Source organism: Charadrius vociferus, unplaced genomic scaffold, assembly GCF_000708025.1.
Source record: "Charadrius vociferus isolate BGI_N301 unplaced genomic scaffold, ASM70802v2 scaffold163, whole genome shotgun sequence".
In the NCBI taxonomy this organism is placed as follows: Eukaryota; Metazoa; Chordata; class Aves; order Charadriiformes; family Charadriidae; genus Charadrius; species Charadrius vociferus.
The window spans coordinates 15512680-15537315 of record NW_009648332.1 but is presented as its reverse complement, the minus strand read 5'-3'; the positions used below and the strand labels follow the sequence as shown (position 1 = coordinate 15537315).

The following is a 24636-nucleotide window of genomic DNA, read 5'->3' as shown; positions in this document are numbered from 1 at the left end:
ATGACATGCCATGGGTTTGCAACATATTGCTAAGGGACCACACCCTGCGGTTTGGGAAATTGCTTTGCATCCCGTTTCAACTTAACTCAGCAGTTGGAAAATAGAGTGCATTCCTCCCCACTCCTGTGAAATGTAATGTTAACGCTCTTTCAGAATCTTTTGAGGGTTTTAATGTGTTTTGCTGAGGAAAAAAAAACAAACCAGGAGATTCCAATAATCTTTTTCTTAAAGTAACAAAGTCAGTTCTGGAGCTAAACTAATAAAATGTGAACTGATGCCCTTTTCCATACAGAAAAAGGTACTGCAGAATTGACTATTTACGTTCTCTCTGTGTGTAGCTTACTACTTTTGCCTGTAAGTAAAAATCTTGACAGTTATAGCTGCAAAGTTGAGTAATGAAAAATTAACAAATGTCAGAATTGAGATTGCTCCTTCTCCCACTTCTTTAAAGCAGTCATCCTTCCTTGTCCTGTTTTCCCCTTGCACTGAAACATTTGATGAGATGTGTTCCTAGTGTGCTTTTTTCCTCCACAACACTTGGGTGCCAGGAAAGGCATTGGTGAGAATATGAGGGACAGGCCCCTACTATTGTTTTCAGTGTTTACTGCTTGAATAAATACATGGAGGAGTGATTGGAGGAGTTCTGCCCAGGTCCTGCAGCCCTAGGACAGAATATGCTTATTGCAGATGGAATTGTGGAAGTTACTTGCCAAGCTCTGATAAGACGCCATTTAACTCACAGAATGGAGACACTCAGCAGCAAATTTGTACATGTTTATATGGAGATGTCTAAAGCTACATTCCCCATGTCGGTATGACACATGCTGCTCCTGTCAGTTTCAATTGCCTGTTCTAACGACTGGAAGAACTAGTACTTTTCAAGCATTCTTTACGGAAGTCTGTTGGTGCTATGTGACCTACCTTTAATAAAGGCTGTAGTATTCAATGGACACGAGGAACAGTCACTTTCCAAGCTTTCACTTGGCCCATACTGAGGCAGAATTCACCCTGATACTGATTTGTAATAGAAACAAGTTAAAAAAAAAAAATGGCACTGTTTGACTTTCACAGCAGCAGTATTCTGAATATTGTTATAGATAGGATTAGGGAAATTTGGTGGCCTCTTACGTGTGTTTAGTTTAACAGTGGGTAGCCTCATTGGTTTGCCTGAAGACTTGCCAGTTTTTAGTTTAATAGTTGTTAATATGACTATTAAAATACAAACAATTTATGCTTGTCCAAGGAATGTAAGTTTTTTTTCTCATGAAAGATTTTCAAGGGGTCATTTTTGCAGTACTATAGAATAGGATTAACTAGCTAAGATTAATCAGCAGCAAGTGATAAATTAGTGTAAATTTAATGGGTTGGCTAAAGTTATTTACACAAGGCCCAGAAGAAAGGACACTAACAACAGTAGCACACTGGAATCTGAACATTTAAAATAAAGCATTACCTCAGCAAGAAGGCAGAGACTTTCAAATGCAATCAGGGATGCTTTTAGTACTTCCATTGCTGATGTTCTAGTCTGAAACATCTTTGAGAGATGAGATATGCAGAGTCAGAACACTCAGCATTTTCTCATGATCACTCCCCAGCAAAGGATTAAAATGGTTTTGAATTTCAAAAATAGTTTTGGACCCCATTAGCCACTGCTAACTATATGAGCCAAAGCACATACTTTTTACAGGTTTAGGCCAGGATGTGAGTTCTTTAACTTTTGTTTGGTATCTCACTGATCTGTGCACTCCTTTCTTCATCCAGGAAGAGGAATACGAATTCTAGACATTTTGAAAGATGGGGAGACCCTCACTTCCTTCTTGCTGGAAGATGCTGGTCTCCCAGATATTGTTGTTTTCCAGCTTATTAATGCTCAAGTGCGCCCTGAACAGGTGGGTATAACAAAACAGAGTGTAACAATATAAGCTGTTATCTGTGTGGAATGCAATCTCTTGAGTTGTATATGCAAAGTACCCTCAGTGAGGGCCTTGTTTCCAGAAAATCTGCTGCCTTATAGGTTGGTTGTACAACATCTCCCTTTGGGTTTTTTGTGAATCTAGAGAAAGAGATGCTTGGTTTGTCTTTAAAAGAACGTTTTGAATATGCATTAAATGTAGATATTTGGTTTGAGGCTGTTGCTGCTCCTAAATAATAAGCATCAAGAAATGATACTGCCAATAATGCATCTCTCCCCATGATGAAAGATTTCACTCAAAAGCATAAGGCAGCTGGACATCCTTTTGAGACAGCAGTCCTGATGGATAGCAGCAGAGAACTATTGGAGGTTCTTAATTTAACATTTAAATTCTCTGCCCCAATGTCAGCAGAGTAATATGGTGGCTTTATGGCATTATCTCACATGAATAGGTGGAAGTGGAGAAGCAGACCCACTTTCTTAGATTCTGATTGAATAATAGATCTACTTAGAAAATACGGAGTGAAAACTGCAGGTCAAATCCCTCCTGAAGCAACTAAGCAGGGGACTGTGTTTGACCAAGTCCAGGCTGCCTCTGCCTCTGTGTGTACTGGTGGCTGGAAGCTCTGCAAGGAATGCTGTGTTAATGAATGAATGTTGCTGAATCAGAATTCTGGAACAATTTCTACAGTGCTTTAGTGTGTGGGTGGAAGCAAGTGAATAATTGAGGCTAAAAGACACAATTCCTCTTTTTCACTGCCACATAAAACACAAGTGCTGGAACTGTGAGTGGCCAGAAAGAGGGAGGGCATTAATAAACTTGCACGCAGTTCCTTTTGTGCACCACAGATTCCAGCTGGCATAACGAGCAGCCAGATTACTTATCTCTTGTATTCTTGATTAGTGCCAGGGGAAGTCTTCCCCTCTCCTCACTTTGTCATGAAGCAATACCACAAGAACATACCAAAGCCAGTGTCAATTGATACATCCTACTTATTTTCACACCTCCGTATCAGCTGAGATGGTGAAAATTTGCTTCCTTGCTGCTCATGACAAGAAGAACATATACAGATATCCTGCTGGGCTTCTCTTCATCTTTTCGTCCCTAACCTCTTCTTTTCCGAGATCTGCTGCTCCAGGAGAAGCGTGTGCTGCTGTGTCTCTATTAGCTCCCCAGTGGCATTCATTTATCTACTGTTAAAAACTCTGCCTGCCAGTGTATGCAGGACTGAAGTTTTCAACACCATCACTGAAAGTATGATTAAAACCTGCTGGAACGTGGTGGCTTTCTGCTGTATTTTTTGTACTGATGTAGAAAGAGATGTAGCTCTCTTTATGCTGGAAATTAAAGAAACCTGAACATCTGTTAGAGAAGAAGCTGGAGGAGACCTGGTGTTAAATACCACTTTTTGCTGTCCTCCATAAAGTTTTCTTGTTAGCAGTAATCACAGGGATACAAAATCACCTCACAAGAACTGATTCACAGCTATGAGGAAAGAAAGTGCTGTGAATACTTCCTCTAAGAGCAACTGATGCAGAAAAACTAACCTCATAATTTTCCAAAGACCACAAGAGAATTATTTTCAATAGGAATTGAACACTTGATCTCCTATAGGAGCTAAATAGCTTAATTCCTATAGACCTTCCTGATAAGCAAGTTACTTGGACTTAGGGTTGGTTGAGGTAGAAGTTGCAGAGCCATGCAACCCAGATCTGTGGTTGTCTTAAGCCTCAACCGTAGTAGTTCATCTCTAGTTCTTCATGCCGCTCTACCCTCTTTGTGCTTGCTTATCACTGTACACCCTCTCCCCCTGGCTCTGATGACACTGGGCTGATCAGCCTGAAAGCAACTTGCTTACAAGAGCCTGACTGTTGCCAACAGCTGGCTACAGATCTAGGTCTGAGCCGCCTGGGAGTGCAGGAAATGACACACAGAGCTGAAAGCTAAACGTGATCAAACAGCCAAGTAGCTGAAAAAATAATTTGAACTTCATCTTGCCAGCTTTGACCAAACAGTGACACATTGATTTAAAAAAAAAATAAAAATGTATTGAAGTTTTCCTCTGAGGACCTGCTTTTTTGAGTCATTCTAAGATAAGGATAAGAGACTCATGTTAGAACACAATAAGAAGTTCAGGAAAGATTGGCAACAGCCCACCCTACCGGAAAAATTGGAAGGGCGGAGGTTTTGATGTTTTTCTAATCCCGTCTGTTCATGAACATTCTTGAAATGCAGTTACAGTTTGTAAATAACCTTTTTTTTTTTTTTTTTTTTCTGTGTTTAATCCTTCTCAATGATGTTACTGTCACAGTTTCCTCATTTCACAAGTCAAAACAAAGTTCCCAGGCTGCCTCCCTGTGCAGGTCAGTTTCATTGCAGTTTACACTGGATGATAGTGGGCTGCTGGGCCATGTGGTCTAGACCATGCTTTTGCCAAGAAAGGCTGGACCAGATGATCCTCGAGGTCCCTTCCAACCTGGTATTCTATGATGAGGACCATGTCAGATCAGGTATATATGGTTAAAAAATGGTGTTCTTTTCACACACGTCCCCAGGACATAAGTGACTGAGCAAGTAAGCAAATTCTTTCACTGACATCGTCAGTTATATCCAAATCAAATGTTCCAGTTTGAGGGAGGGCAGAGGTGTTTTGGTTTAGAGTTTTTTTGCAAGCCAGACTGTATCTGTCAGTTGCATTTCTGCTTTTGCATCCTGCCGCTCTCCACACTGTCCAACTTGTGTTAAAAATGCCTTTATATGGGTACAGCGGTAGCAATGATAGTGACAGTACCTCTCAGGTACTTTTACTAGAAAGTCACATCCCTTTTTTGTATCGTTATTACAATACACAATCTGTGCATAATTCAGGTGCTTTTTTTTTGTCAACTGCAGCTCCATAAGTTGAAACTCGGGGCAGTCATGGTGGATCTCTCTTCCCCTGCCTTTCCTTTTCTGGATGCTGACTTTCCACAACCACATTTGCAGTTTTGTTCGTAGCTTCTGATATGTGAAGCACTTAATGAATATGTCCTCAAGCTTGAATCCGCTCTCCAAAGCAACTGAATTAAATTTTTTCTCATTCCTCTGGGTTTTTAGATATTTCTTTTTACCGGCACCACCAAACAAGTCTCAGCTGCTAACTATAGATTTGTGGATACAAAATTTAGATAATGTTCAGAATCTTTTAGGTGGCCTTGTTAATTTGCTTAGACAGGAAATAAATGTGCATCTATGTCCGACCTGGTATAGGTGTGCTGTGTTTGTTTTGATCCAAGTGTCTTAAAGACTGAAATGCTCAGCAGATTATTTTTCTAAAGCAAGTTATATTCTGTGCAGGTTTTGATGATTTCTTTTTCTATGCACTTTATTAAATTCATATAGCCTAATGATACTGTGTCAGCACATAGTTCTTGTTTGTCTGAAAGTCTGCTCATCTCAAACATAGTGGGCATTTACAGTCATGACAGTATTGTGAGCTTTTTTTCCCCTTACAAGTTGTACTGTGAAAGGAGATGGTCAGAGGATGGGAACATTAGCTTATGATCAATTTCCAGTGATAATTCTTATGATATTGCCATGTATTCTGTTCATTATAAAAGCAAGTAGAACTGAATCATAGACTACCACGAGTATTCCACTACAACAGTGTAAGTACCAGGTAAATCTACTGATTTCTATGGAGTTATTCTGCATTTATGTGGGTTAACTATAAACTAATCTGTTCCCAGTGGATGAACACTAAAGGTGATATTTTTATTTTTTTTTCTGTTCCATGTTTATATTGGAAGTGATAATCAGTAGATAGGTGTGGTTTAATATGAAATGGCTTTGTAAAGCCTGGCCTGGCTGTATGCCTGTGCACAGTGACAATGAATAATGGCTGTGGGGAAGCATTGGGGTGGAATCATCATAACTGAAATAAAATACTGAGGGAAATCAGGCTTGAGAACCAGTGGAACTGGCCTTTTTTCTCTTAGAGCAACTGGCAGCAAAAATATAACTAGCCTAAACACAAAAGGTAGAGTGATGTGGCACAATCAGTTGGTCCTGGGGAAATACCTTCAGGCAAGCCATAGCTATCTGTCCTTAACTACAGGGATGGATTGGCATGGCATCAGGTGTGCTTAGATGACAGAGAGAAAGGAAGAAGACTTGCAAGAACTTTTGCAATGAAAGGAAGAATCACTAATGAGAAGAGGACAAACATGACTGAAGGCAAGGTGATCTAACATAACATCAAGTGAAGGTGGATCAAGAGTTGATGCTTCAGCTGATCACATCCTTCTGCCATTCATGAAAATTTTAGCAGGGGCTGATACCAAGGTGTCCACTTTTGATAAATCTTTAATTGTTCCTGAGCAGTATGGAGGTTCCACAACAGTAAATGAAATGTTTTTTTTGGTTGCAGTTTGCCTACGGTGTCCCTAATTTGACTCTGAAGGACATTGCTTGCAGTCAGATGCTCCTGGACCGCTTTATTATCTTCAGTAGCCGAAGAGGTCTCCCTTCTGTGCACAAGGCCATGTGTGCCTTGTCCCAGGAAAGCCTACAGAGAGTAGAAGATGCCTTGTATGCAAATGTCGATTTCTTTAAGCTATTTCAGCTGGTAAGTATTAACACAATCATCCTGTTTTATGTTGTCATTTTTTGGCTGATATTTCATTGCCTTTCAAAAATTTTCTTTGTAATACATCACCAGTGTTCCAAGTAGTCTTTGTTTATTTACCCCTGTAAATGTAAGGTTATGGATGTGTGATTGTTAACCTACCATGAGCAGAACACAAAACTGTTCTGAGAATGCTTTGGGATGAAACAGATTAAATTTACAGAACTAAAAGATTCAAATGCAATTTTAAAATCAGAGTGTGTGTCAAATTATTATCCGGTTGTCGTGGTTTGGCCTCAGCCAGCAACAAAGAACCACACAGCCGCTCGCACAACTCCCACAGTCGTGGAAAAAAAAAAATATGACAGGGCCAAACTCGTGGGTTAAAAGAGTGCAATTTAACAGAACAGCAAAAGGAAAAGACAAAAACGCGATTACAGTACCGCCGCGAAGCGCACCGACCGAACCCGCACCGCCGCAGCCCACCCCCGAGTGGCAACTCCTCGCCCCGGCTAGCTCTTCTTATAGCTCGGGCATGGGTCACGTGGTATGGAATACCTGCCCCCTGCCGGCTCCGGGGGAGATTAACCCCATCCCTGCCGGAACCAGGATACCGGTCTTTCTAGTCTGCGTAGCAAAACAATGTGTGGCAAGACCTATGGGGACCTTGCTGAGGGTTCTGAAAATTCCCCATACAACCCATCCTGTCTTTGTTCCATCCAGCACAACAGAATTTTACACTGAAGTCAAAGCAATGATGCAGCTTGAGTTGGGATAGCCATATGAACCTTTTTTTTAAAAAAAAACACCACCAAACTAACAAGTTGTACTGGCTTACATCACTCTTTCTATAGAAGCTTTTCCTTACCTGTTCATTTTCATTGTCCTTCTTTGTGCTGTTCCTGTTTCTACTGTGACCTTCTTGCCATAAATTAACCAGAACTGCAACCTTGATTCTGTAGGGAGATATTATACCATTATATATATTTATATTTAATTGTTATTATTTATATTTTATTATATATTTTAAAGTAATAATATTAATATATGTTTATTTATATATATAATGGCATACTGGTTTGGGTTTTTTTGCTGTTGCTCTCTGTTCCTTTCCTAATATTTTTCTAATACTCCATTTGTATTCTGCACATTGAGCTGAAGATTTCAGAGAAATTTTCATAAAGACTCCCAAGGTCGTCTTCCTCATGTTAGCAAACTTAGAGCCCATCACTGCATATACATCTTCTGTGTTTGTTTTCCCCATGATCATAACTTTGCATTTTTCAACAATAAGTTTAATTTGCTGGGGTTTACCTTGTAATGTACCTAATGTCATGAGACCATCATGTTGGCAGTTTGCTGTATACAACAGGCAGGATATATGAGCAGCTGCTACAGTTACATAGAAAGTATTGACTGGACTTTCTGCCACAGCAGTGTAACGTCATGGTTAATTTAACATGGATTTTATTCAGCTCTGATTTGCTTATAACTGGGAACAGAGGATGCTAGAAGCTTTAATTGACACACGAGACAAATTGCTGTTTGATTATTGTAGCATTGACAGTCATTCATTGTGCCCATGTGATTTTGCCAATTCTGATAAGAATCTTTTGAAAGCTTCTATTTTCCATGTCTAAAAATATACTCATATATTTTCATATATCTGATGTTTGCTGGAAGTAGCACAGAATTAATGCAACAGTACTTCTAAGATAGGTTTTCAGCATTTAAGAACTTCATGTGAATATGCACACTGCACTGCCCAGCTTTAAAATTAGGCTGCTAACATATCATGATTTGGCTGCCATGTCAAATAAAATGGAAAGATGAGAGTTGGTGAAGCAGTTGTCTGTGTTTAAACAAAAATAGACTCATATGGAAAATAGGAACATAAACCTGAAACCAAAATCTGGAGTTGTGAAAGACTGGGGGTTCGAATACAGGCTTACGATCTGATGTGTTACTACAAGATCTGTCTGCCAGAACTTCCCCTGAGTACTGGAAGTATTGTGTGTTGGAAAGGTATCCATAGCCTGATTCCCAGTGGGTTTTAATGTGCACCTAGCTGCGGAGAAGGGGGATTGTCTTTTCATGATGCCTAGCATAATGAGACCTCAAATTCATAGCTTTCTAATGCTCCCATCATTATAGGTGCTAAACAATAATCTAAATATATTTCTGGGTTTTTGCAAGGCGGAAGTTCCCCTTTTAAATCAAAATCCATCTCAGTTATTCCTGCTAAACTAAATGGTAGACTGTGCATGGGCACTCCTTGCCACAGTTATTTTTACAACGTGCTTCTCCACCACTTTGAAATTAATGTTTCTTGTTGAATTTGTGATCAGCATATTTAGGTATGTGCATAAATGTACACTCAAATCCTTCATGTGCTCATGTATACCCTCTAGGGGTTCTTGCCAGAAATTAAAGCAACTCACATTTTTGTCAGCAAAGCAGAGACAGAAAACTAAGATCCACCCTTTACTGTCTGTCTGGCTCAGTCTCTTTCTGGAGCACTGCTATTCTTGAACCTGTCTGCTTAAGCTTTGTTTGAAGTTCTTTAAACCTTATAAATAAATTGACATAAAATTCCTTAATACCTTATTGCAATTTTGGCTGGAGATAAGCAGTTCTTCACTAAGCATAGACATGTGTTGGTGAAACAGCTGCTTTGATCAGTATCACCACATGCACATGATATGTAATCAAACTGAGTGTAAATCTACACTCAGTTACATATGTAGAATGAATCTGCGTTGGACTTTTTAAAATTCTACATTAGTTTTAAAACTTCTACATGAGAAATACCTGTGTATTCAAGACCCATGGTATTTTCTGCACTCTTACACTGTCAGTCACTCTGTCCTTCATGATCTTCAGGCTGCAGTTGTATGGTATAACCAATCACATATCAGAATTTGTTTTTGCAGAGCTCCTTGTTTGAGTAGGGCTTATTTTAGTATGGGCAGCTGAGTTTGAATTCCAGAAATGGGCCTTGTATTGTTGTAAAGAAACGTGTCAATGTTTATGCTCTTCCTTTTTTTTATGACACCACATTCACTTCCACTGAATATGAAAATAGGTGGATAAATATTTTGGGGAAGCTTTCATCCTTCTCTTTGCTTAGGGTCAATAAACATTCCCAACTGTACGGTCTGATATTTAGGTCAGATGAGAGTGTAGTTTGCATAATGTCTGCTGATCCTGTCTTATGCATGCTTCTAGAGAACATGAACTAGTTGATTACAAAATCAGTCATTTTAGAACATTTCTATTAAGACCTGATTCATACTGAATGACTCCTGCAAGAAATAATATTTAGGAGCAAACACATGTAATTTTGCCTCTATTTCTCTTTTCGTTTCCTCTAGATACAAGAAGGTGGTTCTTAATTCCACATTTATCCTAGGCTTTTCTCTGGCTTGCTTCAGAATGTTTATAGTACCTGCTGCTCACAGTTTCAAAAAGGCCAGGTTAAGGCAGGTGCTCCAAGAATCCTGTATAGTCTTTGCAGAGACTGATTCCCCTTAGGGGACAAGGGAAAAGTGTATTTTGAAGTATTGTGTGTGTATACGTCCTGCCTGAACTGCAAGTGACAGATCAGAACACGCTAACATAAGCTTTCCATAAAAAGTCTTGCCTTCATGATTCCCTGCCAGGTACCTACATAGTGCAGCTGTCTTCTGCTTTCTTAACCACCCACTGACTGAAAGGAATGGCAGAGAATCAGCAGGGTGTGTAGCTGCACGGTTTTGAGGAAGTCTTTTTAGGGGCTTATCTCATAAATATTACAGTCTAGCTAGCTAAAAGTCCGGCTTTATATTTTATTGTAATACTAGAAGAAATAGATGCTCGAGAAAGCCTCAAGAGAGCTAACCGCAAGAGCACATGTGATTCTTTAAACAGCTGACTTAGAAGGATGCAGTGGTGCAAGCAAAGTGGTATGTGACAGCATGCCATGGTATCACCTGTTCCTTAAGAAGCCAGTGGTAATTATAGTGTTAACTTCTCTGCAAAGGGCATTTGGCCAGTCTGTAGGAGCCTGGAGAAGTAATGGTTTCTGTCAAATCTGACAGATAGCGAGGACTAGACTGTCTCCAAAATCAGGAAATCTCTCACGTGCGAAGTAGTACCAGTTATTTACCTCCATGGCAAAAGGGGCTTCTGTTTCACAACTTTTGCTAAATTCAGAAGTTACTAAGAGCCTGTACATCTCGCTGGAAGAATAGTCTTTGTGAGAAGCAGCTTCTCAGAAATCCCAGTTCCTGCATTCCTCCTCCATTTTTGCACCTTTTGGCACGGTGGGCTTAGGGAAGCAGAACAAATCCAAAGTTATATTTTCAGTGGCCTGTGACTGTTTGAGCCTCATGTTATAACAGCACTTACATAGGTTGCTGTGTGAGTCTGCACGCAGGTACTGGATTTGTGGTTGTACAAGACAGGCTTACAAGACTCACTGTTGCAAATAACTCGAAGCATTTGAGTTAAAGAGATGCCATTTGGACTTTCTTCTCTCACTGTGATAGCTGTTGTCATGTAGAAACTATACAAAATTCATCTGTATTTCTGATGTATTCACAGCTTCCCACTGTGTTGGACAGAAACTCACCAGGGGCTGACCTTAAGGCCTGGGGTAGGGTGCTGTCTAATGTTTCCCAGGCCGTGCAAAAGGTAAGTGGTCTAATAATAGATGGCATCACTTTTCTGGGTAGCGCATAGTCCTCCCTTTCCTTTGTTCTATTTATGTTCCAGTTACCTGCTTTATCAGAAAGAAAATAGACTTGTTTGGGAAGAGATGATTCCTTAAAAATTCATTCTTCTCTCATTACAAAATGAATGTAGATATGAGCATTGGCAATTATGAAGCGTATTCTTTTCCTCAGAAAAGACATGAGAGAACAAGAACTGAAAATGGTGCCTGTTACCAGGACAGAGGAGATAAAAGGATGAGGTTCTGACTGCATCCAGAATTTACCAGCCTGGGCACAACTGAGACCTCACCACATACCTACCTCCTTTGAAGGTTGCAATTAACAAAGTCTTGTCTTACTGCAGCTAGCCAGGAAGTCAAGTGTTCAGGACCTTTTGATGGTTCTGCAGCCATTTGTACAAGATGGAATGCCGGAATCTTTAGGCCACTTGGTGAGCTCCCTGTCTGATCTTTTCTGTGGCTACCCAGAAGGAGGTGGATCCAGAGTGTTTTCCTTCAACTGGTATGAAGATAATAACTATAAAGCTTTCCTGGGGATTGACTCAACAAAGAAATCCACTTATCTTTATGATAATACAACCAGTAAGTTTTTCCACCAAACCATTACAGAGACTGTAGACAGGTGCACTTATGTCAGAATACCACTGTCGCTTTTCTAAAATAATGTTTTTAAGCAATTTATTCAGGAAACTGGAGACAGGTGAAATGGTTTTACTTCCTACTTTCTTCATAGCTGGAAGCCAAGAAGCCCAGGAATTGAGAACTGACAGAAGTACGCATTTGCTTTCAATATGAAGGCATAAACACCATCATCATCATAATTAAGACAGTCCCTCTGTCTTATCTTCTAATATATGATACTGACATCAGGAAGAATTAGATGCCTCTGAAGTTTCAGGAAAATACAGTGCCGTGTTCTGGAATTACTTTCTCCAAGAAAATTTTTTTTAGTCTCTCAACTTGATTGATTGCCTGGAGCACAGGAATTTTAAAATCTCTCCTTTTAAATAGTACTCAATTTGATAGATGGGGCTGTTCTCTTCCTGCATAAAAGTACATGTATTTTTTAGCAGTAATACTCTACAGCATAATTAAGTCTTACATAGAAAGTATTTCAATTTACCAGTTTTCCTTGCTTTAATTTTCTCACTTATTTCTTGCTATTGTAATAGGAGAGAATGCAAATAGGAACCAATTTTCTTTTCCACCATCCGTTGTTTTGTCTTTTTATTATGTCCTCTTCTGTTTGCTGTTTAATTCTTCTCTACATTGAGACCACCAGAAATTTTTTCTGTACGAACAGCCATATTATAGCTGCTAGTACATTTCTGTGTCCCTTCTGCTGTCATAGATAACGGTTGTATAGTTACAAAGTACAAGTGAGGACTTTCCCTGTAGAGAGACTCCTAACTTTCACTGTTCCTGTTGACGCTTGGCTGTACTTATGTATGAACCTTCAAAAGACCTGTAAAAGGCTCAGTACTCCATTTCTTCAGCCAGGGAACAAAATAGCTGAATGCTATCCAAGTAAACTAATTACTTTGTAGTGCGGGAGCAAGATAGAAATGTTTACATTAAAATATTTAGTTCCAAATTATTGCAGGATCCAGTTCTGAACTGTTTTGGAGTTCAGCATTCAAGTCTGCTGGATCTCCAGTCCAATAGTTTATACTGTCTCAGAATTAACCACTAATAGGAGAAAAAAATAGCTTTGTATCACTATCAACTACAATACAAAGGAGCTAAGTCATTAGGAAAAAAAACAATTAGAGCTCAAAATTATTCAGTGAGATCTAGTTTCCTTCCATTTGAAATACCTTATAAATAACAGCAACTCCAATATTTACTTAGTAGTCTTTTGCATTTATTCAGGCATTGTACTTCTACAGAATGTGCTTAACACATTCAGATTCACAATGCTTTAAACTGTCCATATTGCTGTTAAAAAGCCCTGCAGGATGTTATGTATGATAGGATTTAAGTAGGCTTTCATAAAGACTGTCTTTCTTTCTGTCTTTAGCACCCTTTTGTAATGCACTGATCCAGAACTTGGAATCAAACCCTTTGACCAAAATAGCCTGGAGTGCTGTGAAGCCCCTGCTGATGGGAAAAATTCTCTTTACTCCTGATTCACCTTCTGTACGGCAAATCCTAAAAAATGTAAGAAGTTCTGAAATACAAAAATGAATATTTCTAAAAAAATTGCATTCTAAGAAACATCTTTTGAAAAACTTAATCAGATTTTTTTCTCAGAACTCCGTTAGTTGTGATGGTCATCAGAGGAAGGACAGTTACTGTTTGTTTAAAAAACAGGAGACAGATCTTCACTGATTCATCCCATCTTGGTCTACACTACATGCTTTTTCCAGCTCAAGTAGCCTTTTGTTGGCATGATTCCATGTCTACACTAGTAAAAATAGTAATGTTTTTATATATTTTACAGATGTAGGAAGATCAGCAGCTCTGTGCCTGTAAATATTTAAATGGGGCAGCTGTGAGGCTTGGATAGACTCACTGAGACCTAACACTGAGAGATTACAAACCAATAGCAACATTATAGTTTAGTATTATATATGTTGAAATGATAAATAAGTTTCACTTCATGAAAATAGGGTGGAGCCTGGACTCTTCAGCTAAGTGCCTGAAGTTGGGTGGAATGAATCTAAACAGTTAAATCAAGGTCACATATGATCTAGGTTTTCACCACCTCATAACCAGGAATTCACTTACTCTCAACATCCATGTAGGGCACAGAAGAACTGCTGCTTGTAGTTCACACTGGCAAACATCAGATTTACAGCAGCCCAACATTTCAAATCTCAACAAATATCTTAACTATGAGAGTACCTGTCTTCTCCAACCACCTCCCATTTATTTGTCTACCCACATCATCATCTTTCTTTTTAGTTCTTAATGGAGAGAAATAGTCAAGGGGAAAAAGAAGGGAAGTAATCATTCTGCCTAAATCCTGAGTATTTAAAGCAATTGAAGTTAACTGGGGTTGATAAGAACTAGTTTTTTCCATTACACATACAACAGAAATTTATCCTAATTGACTTTGATTCTAGTTGGATTTTACAAAATATTTTTCTGAGGATTATTAACATTTCTGATATTTTAACAAGTTTATTAAGTATTGAAGGTTAAAAACTAGATTTGTAAATTACAGGTTTTGCTGTCACTGAATGGCTGGAACATAAATTCTGTTTATCTCCTGAGCTCTCTAACATTCTTTTCTGCCATTTCATTCCTCAGGCAAACTCCACTTTTGAGGAACTTGAACGCCTCAGACTGTTGACCAAAGCTTGGGAAGAAGTAGGACCTCAGCTGTGGCACTTCTTTCAAAACAGCCTGCAAATGAATATGATCCGTGTATGTTATAACTTAGCAGGGATCCTCAGTTAGAGCAGCCTTTGACTGCCCTTTATTCTTACTAAGGGAGAAGAGAATTAATTTGAAAGGTATGGCTGGAAGCACAGCCTTTGCAGCAAGGAATCTGTGGCCTTTAAGGCTGTTGGACTGGTTACTGGGCTTGGTTTGAAGGCTAGTCTTAAATCCGTTACAGCATCTGTGTGACAAAACCTCAGATCTGGACAGTCCCTAGAATCTGGCTAATGACTTCTTAATAAAGGCAGCAATCACTGCTTCCCTGTCTCTCCAAAATGTCCTTCAAGAGCAGACAACTTGATTTTCTTGGGTTCTGCATAGGCAAAGAAGGCAGCATGACCATTGTTTTTCTTGGGTCCAGCAATTTACTACCTTAGGAAACTGTTTATTTCCACATCCCTTAGATCTGACTTCGATCAACTGCAAGTAATATCTGTAGTTAAAGTTTCTAAGCAGTAGATAGCAGAGAAAACATTTGTTTTTCCACACTTTTTCTCTATTATATTAGACATGTATTACACTTATCCTCTTGCTTATAAGGAAAAAATGCAATAATTAGTCAAGGATAAATTTTTTTTCATCTGTTCTTCAAGTCTCACCTTCAGTTCAGCTATGCACTTGGCCTTCTATAAAATTAATTCCTTAGCATACTCTTTTGTACTACTTCATAGCTCAGAAAGAGCTATGGAAATGGAAACATTTCATGGTAAACAGGGCATGTGAAGAGGATCATTGTAGTGAAGCTGTCCTGATGTGTTTCCTCAGGATTCTCTGAAGCACCCTACAGTGAGGGACTTCTTGAACAGCCAGCTGGGTGCTGAAGGCTTAACCGCTGAAGACATCATCAACTTTCTCCACAATGGGTCTCCAGGGAGCAGGGAGAAGGGAATGGCAGACTTTGACTGGCGGAATATCTTCAGTGCTGCAGACCAAGCTCTGCGTTTGCTCAGTCAGTATCTGGAGGTAAGGTCAGCCTTTCCACTGTTGGGGATACTTGTAGAGAGTATCTTAAAGTAGGGTAGGCAGTAACTGGGGTCTGTGGGAACAGACAAGAAAGTTAAAATCATAAGACATCTTCCTTTGTTTCAAAATTAATCTCAATATTAAAAGTGTGTTTTTAAAATCATAGCACAGTACAAGAACATAAATACTTATTATTATCATTATTATTATGAAGAAGAAGAAGAAGAAAAAACCTTTAATTTGATGATCCCCAAATGCTATATTCAAAATGTTGTTTGAATGTCTGAACACACTTTGATGCTGAGAGACAGAAAGTGAATGTAAAACCTCAAGGAAACGTTTTTTTTGTAAGTATTAATAACTGACAGGACACTAATTTCAGAAAGACCAGGACCAGAGAAGCTAATAGTTCTTTGGTAAGTCCCCCTTCAGATTTTTAAGCACTTGATCAAAATTCCATTGAAACTAATGGCAGAGTTTCCACTTGTTCCATAGCCACTTCTGACAAGGTGTCAGTGTCACTTTCCTGGAATCTGTTACCCCCTTCTCTAGGGTGCTGTGTTTTTAGTGGGGCTCTCTGAGGCTTCTTGAGAGCCGCAGTGCAGGAATTGAGGTGCAGTTTCATTATGTAAATAAAAAATGCTAAACACATAGATGAAAATATCAAGCCATTCTAAAAATACTTTGGAAGATTCTTTTAGCAAGATGTTACTCTGGTATGGGCAATCTAACTTACTGATGAGTTGATCAGACTCAGACTAAGTCCAGTGCAAAAAATTTTATATTATTTTAGAGGGCTAGGCAAACTGCTGCATCCATTTTCCTTCCCAGAGCTGGGTGACACTAGGCGTTTTGGGGAGGTTTTTTTTTTAACCTGATGTCGTTGTAGAGACGGACAGGACACTGAATATCCAGTTACAGCAATCGTCCCTTTATTTTACAAGCAGTGCTCTTTCATATCCTCTTAGCTGGTTGCTTATCTGTGCATATATTCTAACATTCTACTCTTGCCCAATCCGCTCTCGCATCACACGCCATGCAGCCAATACAATTGTTGATCACGCGCTGTTCATGCTCTGGGAAACGCCAAGATGTTTGCCACCCCTTATCTTGTTTGTTCGGATCTTCTCAGGATTCTCCTGTCTCTTCAAGGTTACACGGGTATCCGTTCAGGGTCAGTGTTAAACTTGTATTTTGATCCCTCGGACCAGCTGAGGTCTCCCACAACCCATCTCAGGAACTCGCCCTGAGATGAGATGGATTCCTCTTAAGTTAGATAAATGAAACGCCAACTCTTTGTAAACTTATGAGCCCAGGCAAAACTGGTGGACCCTACAATGTTGCAGGTTAACTCTGAGATTTTAAAAAAATGTTAGTGTTGGCAGTAATATTAATACTTGGGAACTCTACACTTAGCATCTACCATCTGAGGGTCAGGGTCTTTACAGAGGTGAATTACATCTTACAAACATCACTGAAAAAAAGTAAATATTTAGTTATTATTTAATGGTTAAATAAGCTAAGCCTCAAGCTCACAGAGAAAATTGATACTAGTTGTAGGCACAGGAGCAAGCTTAGCTCTCCTCATTCCAATCCAGTTCAATCTCAAAGACCATTCATCCCCTGCAAGAGGGCAGGAACTGAGAGTTTATCTGCCTTCCTATAGCTATTACAAGAGGGAACAATAAAGCTTTTGCACAAAGCTCTGCTGATTCTTCTGATGATCTTTTTGCATCATGTTAGCAGAATTATTTCTTACTCAAGCTGAGCGAAATATATTGCTTGCAGCAGGTCAGTGTTGGAACATCCACAATATTTGGGCAGTTACTGTACCTGGTAATAGATCTTTGTGTCCGAAAAGTTCTTTGTAATGAGCTTATTCTTTTAAGTCTGCTGTTTACACTGAGTTGTTAGCATTTGAGAATGTTTTCACACTGTGCCAAGCACAATGAGAACAAATAGCTCCCTTTCAGGTACACTCTACTCCCCACCATAGTATGCAATGAGGAGAGGTGTGCTGCCAGCAACTGTCTTTGGGGACTCCAGATCTCTGCTGCAAGCTCCAGTGCAGCTGAGAGTCCCACAAATTATACAGTGGCTGCTCATCCTTGCCACCCCAAGAATTTCCTATTCTTTTCTTTGATTACCTTAGGCCACAGAACAGCTAAACTGTTTGCGAATGCTACCTAATCACCTCTTTATGCTTATTATTTTCTGGTTTTATCTTCCAAACCTGTTCTTATTATTTTAGTTTTGGTTTTGCCATCTTCATTGGACCATTTGAAATTGTTAAATAATTACTGGGAGAACATCTGAAATTAATTTCCCCCAGTGGTTGATGAAAGAATTTTGATATAATGAGGTTTATGAAAGCACAAGCTGTGTTGCAATTCACGGAAAAAAGCCTAGGTAGACCATACAGTCTTTGTTTTGAATGCAATTTATGTTTAGAGAAAGAAATTCTTGCTTTTGGCCAGTAGATTACAATGTAAAATCTCTTTTCGCTTTCAAATGATGTGAATTATTGCACCACTGGTTTCTTACCCTATGTTTTTATACAAGCTTTGGCCTCATTCTACTCACTCAGAAGATCTCTGAGCACTTGTGTTTCTGTTTTGAACACTTGCTGCTTCCTTGACTGGACCCCTGGATAAGAGCCTATACTGCTCCTTAGCCTAGTCCAGACACCATCTATTCTGCATTGGAAATGTCGACACAATCAGTTGTCTGTCAGTACTTTGCCAGTGCTGTTCCCACAGATTTCCCTGGAAAACTTGATGACTTCTGCAGCTGCAACAAGTACCTTGAAAATAATTTCTCGTAACAAAGAAAGAGCAAGTAATCCTCCAGACACTGCAAAGACACAGTTACACAGCAAGACTACACTGTGGAAACACTAGCACTTTGGCAAGAACTAAACTGAGTTCCAGAGCTCAGTTAACTATGTGGGGTAAACGTATCCTCAAAATATCAATACAACCTGAGCCACCAGTCTAATTTGATTTCATTTCTGGAATACAAACCAGAAAGCTTTTCTGCCTTATTTTGCCTTCTGATATGAAATTCTATGTGGTTTAATTTTGTAAAGCAAACTAGGAGAATGAACATTTGCAAAACACCAGGAAAAGTAAAGCTACAAAATAATAAAGTTATCAATTTAAGCACTGTTTTGTTTTGCTGCCAGTTAAAAATATATTTTCATATAGAACCCATTAAACCATGATACTTAATGTTTCAAAGGAAACACAGTATGATTTATCACTGGGACAGTTTAAATAAAGGAGTCTTTAAGATATCTGCCCATTACATAACAAGTTGCACGTATGAGCACTTTGATGTGGAATAATTTTTGGTTATTGACCTGCAAGAGATGATCAACAAGATAAGATGAAACAAGTTAGCCTCCTGGAATTGTATGAAGTAAGATAATTCAGTAAATATCTTGCCAGTTCCCTTTTAACTCTTACTTAACTGGCATTGTAAGACAAAAAGATTGTGAACACTGCAAACTCTACCATTAGTTAAAGGGGGGGACATGAAGAGCTTAGATTTTGATGACTTGATGTCTATATGGAGCCATAATAATACTTTTCACAATAATGACAGACATTAAGAAGAAGACAGTTTGCTGTGAAGGGTAAACTACATTTTATTATTGAGATAGCCAAAGCATGTTAACTTAAGACAGCAGATTAACCACATGTCAGAATGTAGGGACACAATATTATCAGTAAGATCAATTGACTAGTTGACTGGCATTAAATAGGAATAAATGCCTAAATACCTAAGAGACTTTAAGATTCAAATTTATGTTCTGACTCTGCCAGCGCTTCACTTGACAAAGTGCTTTTCAGATGAAGTCTATTGCTAATGTGATTTTCTTACAGATCAGTCATCCTTTAGCTCCCTGGCCAAGCATTTCCTGGGCTGAAAAAAAAAAATAAATCCCAAAACTTGAAAAAAAAAAGGATAGTGTTTTGATTCAACTGGACTGCTAAAAAGCTTTCATGGCCAGACTTATTTTATAGCTGAGTTAATTTTATCTCCTGGATGCAGGCTCTGAAGACAGTTCCTAATACTGGGACTTCATCAGTGCTGTAGCTTTAGCCCTTCCAATTCAGACATCTGCCTTTTTGAAGGAACCTTCCAAATATAGTCCAAGTGGCAGAGTTCACCTTTCCATGGCTGGATGATTACAGTGGCTTAAATATATTTTAAAAAAATATTTCATTCTATCTAATTAGTAAACATGGCACCATAGGCTTTGGCTGAACCTAGTTCTGGCTATACATTTTGTATAGGTATATCTAAATTTTCCCTGTCATACTTAAATTGCAACAGCAGTTCTTGCTTTAGTGGCCACCCTTGCTTGATTTCCTACTTGTCAGGATGGACATTTCTTGAGCTTGGAGGAGGCAATCCTTAAAAATCAGGAATAAACTGCTTTCAAAATTATTCCATCCACTCACGTTGACTACAGCAATGCCAAATCTGAGGTTTACAGGGTTTTTTTTAGGGAGAGTGATGTTTCTGAGCTTGTATTGATAATGTGTGTTTTGAATTTGTCATAAGAATTAGACTAAGAATGGAAAAGCTTTGAGGAAGGAGGAGAGTGTCAAACTTTTAATAGTTTCAGCATAAGCTTTTAAAGCTGAAAATAGCAACTACTTCAGATGAACCTGCATCTCTTTTCTGTTTTCAGCCACTGATGTTTGCTTTAATGTATACCTCTTTCTAGTTTATTCCCATGCAATTTTTCTCTTTGTGATTATTTGTAGTGCTTGACCTTGGATAAATTTGAAGGTTATCTTGACGAAACTCAACTGACTCACCAAGCCCTTCATCTACTGGAGGAAAACAAATTCTGGGCTGGTGTGGTTTTTCCAGACATAGAGCCTACAGCCAGCAGTCTTCCAGCGCTTGTGAAATACAAGATCCGGATGGACATAGATGCAGTGGAGAAAACAAACAAAATCAAAGACAGGTAAGTGATGGTTCCTTCTCAGTTCTTGCCTGCCATAACACGAATATGAGAGACATAAGGGCATTAGAACCTGCATTGGATACATGCATGAAATCCAACTGTATTCACCAATGGTTAGTATGTAATGCAGTGCAGAATCCACCTCCAGTTACCAGGTACTGACACAAGTGGTATCACTCTTGTGACAGCCCAAGTAGTGGGTAGGTGCATGGATACATGGCAAAGGGAACGACTCTGCTCAAAATCTATTCAGTAACCTCCTTAAGTTTTTAGTTCGCTCCATCGCTGGAAGAGGCAGACAAGGAAGTCCTGCATGGATTTTGACCCAGCTGTGCTCCACCTGGACAGCAGAACTTCTCTGCTGTTCCTCCTCAAGTCCCCCTCAAATGGACTCGCTTAAAGGGCTCACAGAAATAATTTCTCAGGATTGTCTACATAGAGGAATACAATGGTGTCTGGTAGTTGCAATGCAGCTGTTACAGTTTAATCTCCAAGAATACTGCATTCCAAATACAGTTATTTGTGTTCTAGAACAGTTACTCTGCTACATAGTTTATTTATATACGTTTGGCCAAAATTGCTATTCTGTGTCAGTGTAGAGAAAATTAAAGGAAACAAAAGAACCTTCCAGGTCATATACTTTCTCAAGCAATGCGGTCTGACAGACCGATATCTAGAAAAGGCAACTCCGGGCAGTGTCCCTACAGTTTCAGTAGCTTAGATTTTTATTTATTTATTTCCCTCCTGCCTCTCCCCTAAAGCCACTGTTTACCCAAATGATTTCCATGTGAATTTTCTTTTGAGGTACTGGGATCCTGGCCCAAGAGCTGATCCTGTGGATGATTTACGTTATATCTGGGGAGGCTTTGCGTATCTCCAAGACATGATTGAGCATGGGATTATAAAGACCCAGACCAACACTGAAGTGCCATTAGGAATTTATCTGCAGCAAATGCCATATCCATGTTTTGTGGATGATGTGTGAGTAAAAGCAGTTTATCTTAAATCTGATGAATACTTGGATTGCTGGGTGCTTTAAGACTCTCAAGCACCAGTTCTAACCCTGGACCTAAGGTATACATGCAAGAGCAATAACTGAGACATAACTAAATAAATGTGTTCTTTTCCTTATCCTGCCATAACCCAGACTCCGGAAGCTGCCTTTGCCAACATTCTACCCCTAATCCCAATCCTGGGCTTTGCTGCATCCAGGCAACCAGTGTGCAGATCTAAAATGAACACAGAACACTGGCCTCTTAAAAGCAGCCGTTTTCTTCCACGTTTTGCATATCACACAAAATAAAAAAAAAAAATAGTCTGTGTCTTTTTGGCCTTACTTACTAGATATAAGGAAGAAATCTTTTTTACAATGAAGGTGGTGAAACACTGGCACAGGTTGCCCAGAGAGGTGGTAGATGCCCCAACCCAGGAAACAATCTAGGCCAGGGTGGACGGGGCTCTGAGCAACCTGATCTAGTTGAAGATGTCTCTGCTCATTGCAGGGGGGTGGACTAGATGACCTTTAGAGGTCCCTTCCAACCCAAACTACTCAGTGATTCTATGATTCTACTTTTCCAGGCAATAAAAATAACCTAACCTAAACCTTCACTTTGATTACAGACAAGAACCTGGTGTCAACAGGGCATCCCAACTATAATGCTTTGAATCCCTAACAACATCAGCCCTGGAACTACCCCTGTGATTACACAGGACCCAGCAAAAATCTGATCTTTTAAAAAGTTTTTATCTAACTAAAGCTAAGCCTCATGCTATAGCCTATGACCAGTGCCTGTAGCAAAACTGAACACAAAGCGCTGACCCATGTTAGAACAAACTCTGCATCCTTCAGTTAACTCTGAAGAATCCACTGAAGTGTAGTAAGCTTCTTTTCCCTAATTAAATTTCCAAAACCCAGCTTTCTTTATATCCAAAGAATAATTTCCTAAAGAAGAATTGAACAGAAAATGCTTGTCCCAATGGAATTGGTACCTCTCTTGCTATCTGTCTGTCTTGAAGGATCAAACAACCCAGTCTCTTCAAAGTGTATTACCAAACCCTGATCTTAGACTTAATATCTAAATATACCAATACCCAAAGCTGTAGGTTTTGGTCCTTGAAGACACCTACAGGCCTTGCAGAATCCCAAGACAATTTAGGCTCTTAAAACCCTTTCTTTCTGAAATCCTAACACATGCTTAAACAGGATTCCACTTATAACTACATGACTAGTATCTGCAATCTACATGACTAGTATCTGCAATCAAACTGGATATACGACATTGGTTTCTGTTAACATCAGCCCTTTTCCTTCCCTTGTGTATGCTGTAGTTTTCAACAATAACCTGATATTCTCTAACCTTCTTCTCCCTAATTCCTCTTCATGGTTTTTATGAAGATTCACTGGGTTTTTGTCTTAAGTCTGATATGAATCTAACAAAAGATTCCAGGACTGTGGCTGCAGTTCATTATTGCAGGCACCAGGAGTTTCTTTCCCTGGTGAAGAGCAGAATAAAGAAGCTAAATGAGAAAGAGGTGGTTTGTTACTCTGTGATGAAAAAAGAGAGACTGTGCTCCTGGGTCTGGAGATTTCATGGCTACATGGAGGCAGTGGGGCTGCCCCTTAGCACTGCCCAAATCAGCACATGTGCTCTGAATTTTGTGACATGGTGCCTCTTCCCTGTTCACACTGAGCCTGTTCCAGTGCTTCAGTCTGTGCTACTGCAACTGCCTTGGTATACATTTCACTTTAAAAAAACAAAAATCAAAAAAAAAAAAAAGAAATAATTTCGTAGTTCAGTCTGTGTGCTCTGTTCAGGCAAATGCTAGTACTTCAGATAACAGCAGATTGCAGATGTACATGATTTGACCTGTCATTTCCACCAGTCATTACCTGTTAGCCTGACAAAATGTTGCCCTGGCAAGCCTGCTGTTTATTTCCTCCGCACTGAGAATACTGTAGAGGCAGACACCCCATCTGTGCAAAGGTTTTCTAAAGCGTGCAGCAGCCACACGCAGTTCAGGGCTGATATCCAAACCCAGAGAAAGCCTCTGCAGAGAGCCTGCTAAAAGTGAAGCAAGTGCATCCTCATGGTAAGCATGTATGTTGTGCTATGTATGGCCTAGTGCTAGGTTATATGTGTACACCAACAGGCAAAACCCAGCATACCCCAGGCCATTGCACAAAAGCATGGCTTTGTTTTAGCAGGCCAAATTGCTCTTGAGGAATTTCTGGTGAAAAAGTGAAGATCTTCCATTTGTTTTGACAATGGAGTAGCTATGGCAGCATACGGCAAAAACGTCATCCTGTAGGGATTTAGGAAACTGAAGAGTTTTTGCTCCTTTTTGGTTTTAGCAGCCCTAAGCTTTTGGCTTTTAAAGAATCAAGTCCATTTGGTTTTCAGGGTAATTTAATTGAAAAATTGCAATCCCAAATTCATAGAAAATATTTTCAGCTTTTTCACCCCAAAATCTCTTCCTCACCCTGACAGCACACTTGGCACAGTGCACTACCAATCATCATCTGCTAGGGCTGAGCAGCCATAGAGTCTGGGGGCAGGGACTGAGAAAGGGAGCAGTGCTTTCATCACAGTATAAGAAGGGCCACCCACAGCAGCCTGTCCCAGCACTGTCGCTTTGGAAGTGGTACTATGTGGGACAGTCCCAACGCATTCCCCGAGTCATGACTTGTATGAATTTCAGCAACCTTGCTGGCAAGATCTGATTGTTTTAATGCTTAGTTTAATTCTTTTGCCAATTAATCTTGGGAGCATAAAAGACAACGACACTCCCAAATTGTTAAAATTAGCATATGTCTTAAAATATTCTTTGTACATCATAGTAAAAGCATTATGACAATTCACTGTAAAGAGAGATGTATTTTCACGAGCCATGACATGTTTTGTAGCCTTCAGTAACCCTTAGAACCTCTTTGTAAAATAGAAATAACATTTATCTGTCTCATGGGAGTGCAGCAACTATTAGTTCATTAATATTTACATTGCTTGTAAAGTTCATTAGTAATGTGTTATTGATGTTTAGACTGAGAATTTCCAGTCCCATGGTTAATAAA

The 24636-nt window shown here is 39.4% G+C and overlaps 1 protein-coding gene across 1 annotated transcript in view; it reads left to right on the top strand.

Annotated features, from left to right (window-relative positions):
- Positions 1-24636, top strand: part of ABCA4 (ATP-binding cassette, sub-family A (ABC1), member 4) — a 74829-nt gene that overhangs the window by 8774 nt on the left and 41419 nt on the right. The window contains exons 5-13 of the mRNA XM_009884903.1: positions 1762-1889; positions 6322-6519; positions 11104-11193; positions 11578-11815; positions 13254-13393; positions 14489-14605; positions 15386-15583; positions 20362-20567; positions 21372-21548. Coding sequence (XP_009883205.1) covers positions 1762-1889; positions 6322-6519; positions 11104-11193; positions 11578-11815; positions 13254-13393; positions 14489-14605; positions 15386-15583; positions 20362-20567; positions 21372-21548 — 1492 coding nt within the window. The remainder of the gene's footprint in view (positions 1-1761; positions 1890-6321; positions 6520-11103; positions 11194-11577; positions 11816-13253; positions 13394-14488; positions 14606-15385; positions 15584-20361; positions 20568-21371; positions 21549-24636) is intronic.